We start from the raw sequence: 1,284 nt of genomic DNA, 5'->3' as shown, positions 1-1,284 counted from the left end.
TCCCTTTCTCCCTTTCTGTATGGTGTGACTCTGGGTGTCTGTGCCTCTGTGCTAGCAGACAGAGCAGACAGACCAACAGAGTGTTTAGAATCTGCTGAGGTGGGGCCCTGTCATAGCTGGGATGCCTGTGTAATCTAGGCTGTGTGCTGAGGTTTAGTCTAGTTAATCCACCCGGAACGTCCAGTAGCCCCAGGCCACTAACAGAGGGTATTAAACCTCCTCCTCTCTGCACCACTGCTCTCTGTACAGACCCTCTCTAACCCGCTCTACTGTACCACTGTTGCTGTCCGGACCAGAATCAGAGGACCAGCGCCTCCAAGGAGACAGAGGACCAGAGGACCAGAGAGACAGAGATAGAAAAAACATCATGGCCTCTTTTAAGAAATCTTTTGAAGGATTGAAAGGCTCCACCCAATCAGCAGCCAAGGGAGTCACAGAGCATGCAGGTAATGATGTGGCGCTAGAGCTGTCAGCTTCCTTGGACAGTGTCGGAGAACTTAACTTTAGTAGTATCCGTGTAGCAGGAGATGTCAACTGTCTCCTACTGTTGTGCAGGCAATTAGATAAATACCATTGAACAGCGTCCTCGTTAACGTGATGGATTTGCTTGATGTTTTGAACTGGGTGGTCCACACCCTGGAAATAGATTAAAACCTCCCTCGTAACCTCTAAAGGTCAACAGGTTGTCTGGATAATATTCATGATCTCTGTCTCAAGTCAGTGAATACAAAAAACAACATTACGTTATAATTGCCTTATAAAGTCTTGAAATCATCTATCTTTGAATCTGTATAGTTAGAGGATTTGTTTTGTATATCATTCCTCCTGAGACACAAAATCCTACTTGATACAGCAGTCTGTGAACATCCTACTTGATACAGCAGTCTGTGAACATTCTACTTGATACAGCAGTCTGTGAACATCCTACTTGATACAGCAGACTGTGAACATCCTACTTGATACAGCAGTCTGTGAAATTCCTATTCTGAGTGGAAAGAACAATCATTATTTCACTAAACCCCTAGCTAATGTTCAGTCTTGTTGAAGGAGAAAGTTGAGTAACACTGTTTGAAACATACCGGCAATAACTGTTTAAAACAGTCATAGCCTGTCAAGTGATGACAGAACTTGTCATAACCTGTTATAACATAGTTACTGTGTTGTGTCCAGTCCAGGCAGCTCAGGAAACTGTACAGCAGGTGGCAGAGTCCTCCAAGGAAACAACTAATATAGGTATAGTACACACACACACACACACACACACACACACACACACACACACAC

At 44.3% G+C, this 1,284-nt stretch overlaps 1 protein-coding gene across 1 annotated transcript in view; it reads left to right on the top strand.

Moving 5' to 3' along the window:
* The first annotated feature begins 199 nt into the window (after positions 1-199).
* adirf (adipogenesis regulatory factor) overlaps positions 200-1,284 on the top strand; it is a 2,239-nt gene continuing 1,154 nt past the window's right edge. The window contains exons 1-2 of the mRNA XM_070438191.1: positions 200-446; positions 1,171-1,233. Coding sequence (XP_070294292.1) covers positions 368-446; positions 1,171-1,233 — 142 coding nt within the window. The 5' untranslated portion in view covers positions 200-367. The remainder of the gene's footprint in view (positions 447-1,170; positions 1,234-1,284) is intronic.

This window comes from Salvelinus sp. IW2-2015, linkage group LG1 (genome assembly GCF_002910315.2).
Source record: "Salvelinus sp. IW2-2015 linkage group LG1, ASM291031v2, whole genome shotgun sequence".
Taxonomy (NCBI): Eukaryota; Metazoa; Chordata; class Actinopteri; order Salmoniformes; family Salmonidae; genus Salvelinus; species Salvelinus sp. IW2-2015.
This window is presented reverse-complemented; position numbering and strand designations above follow the sequence as displayed.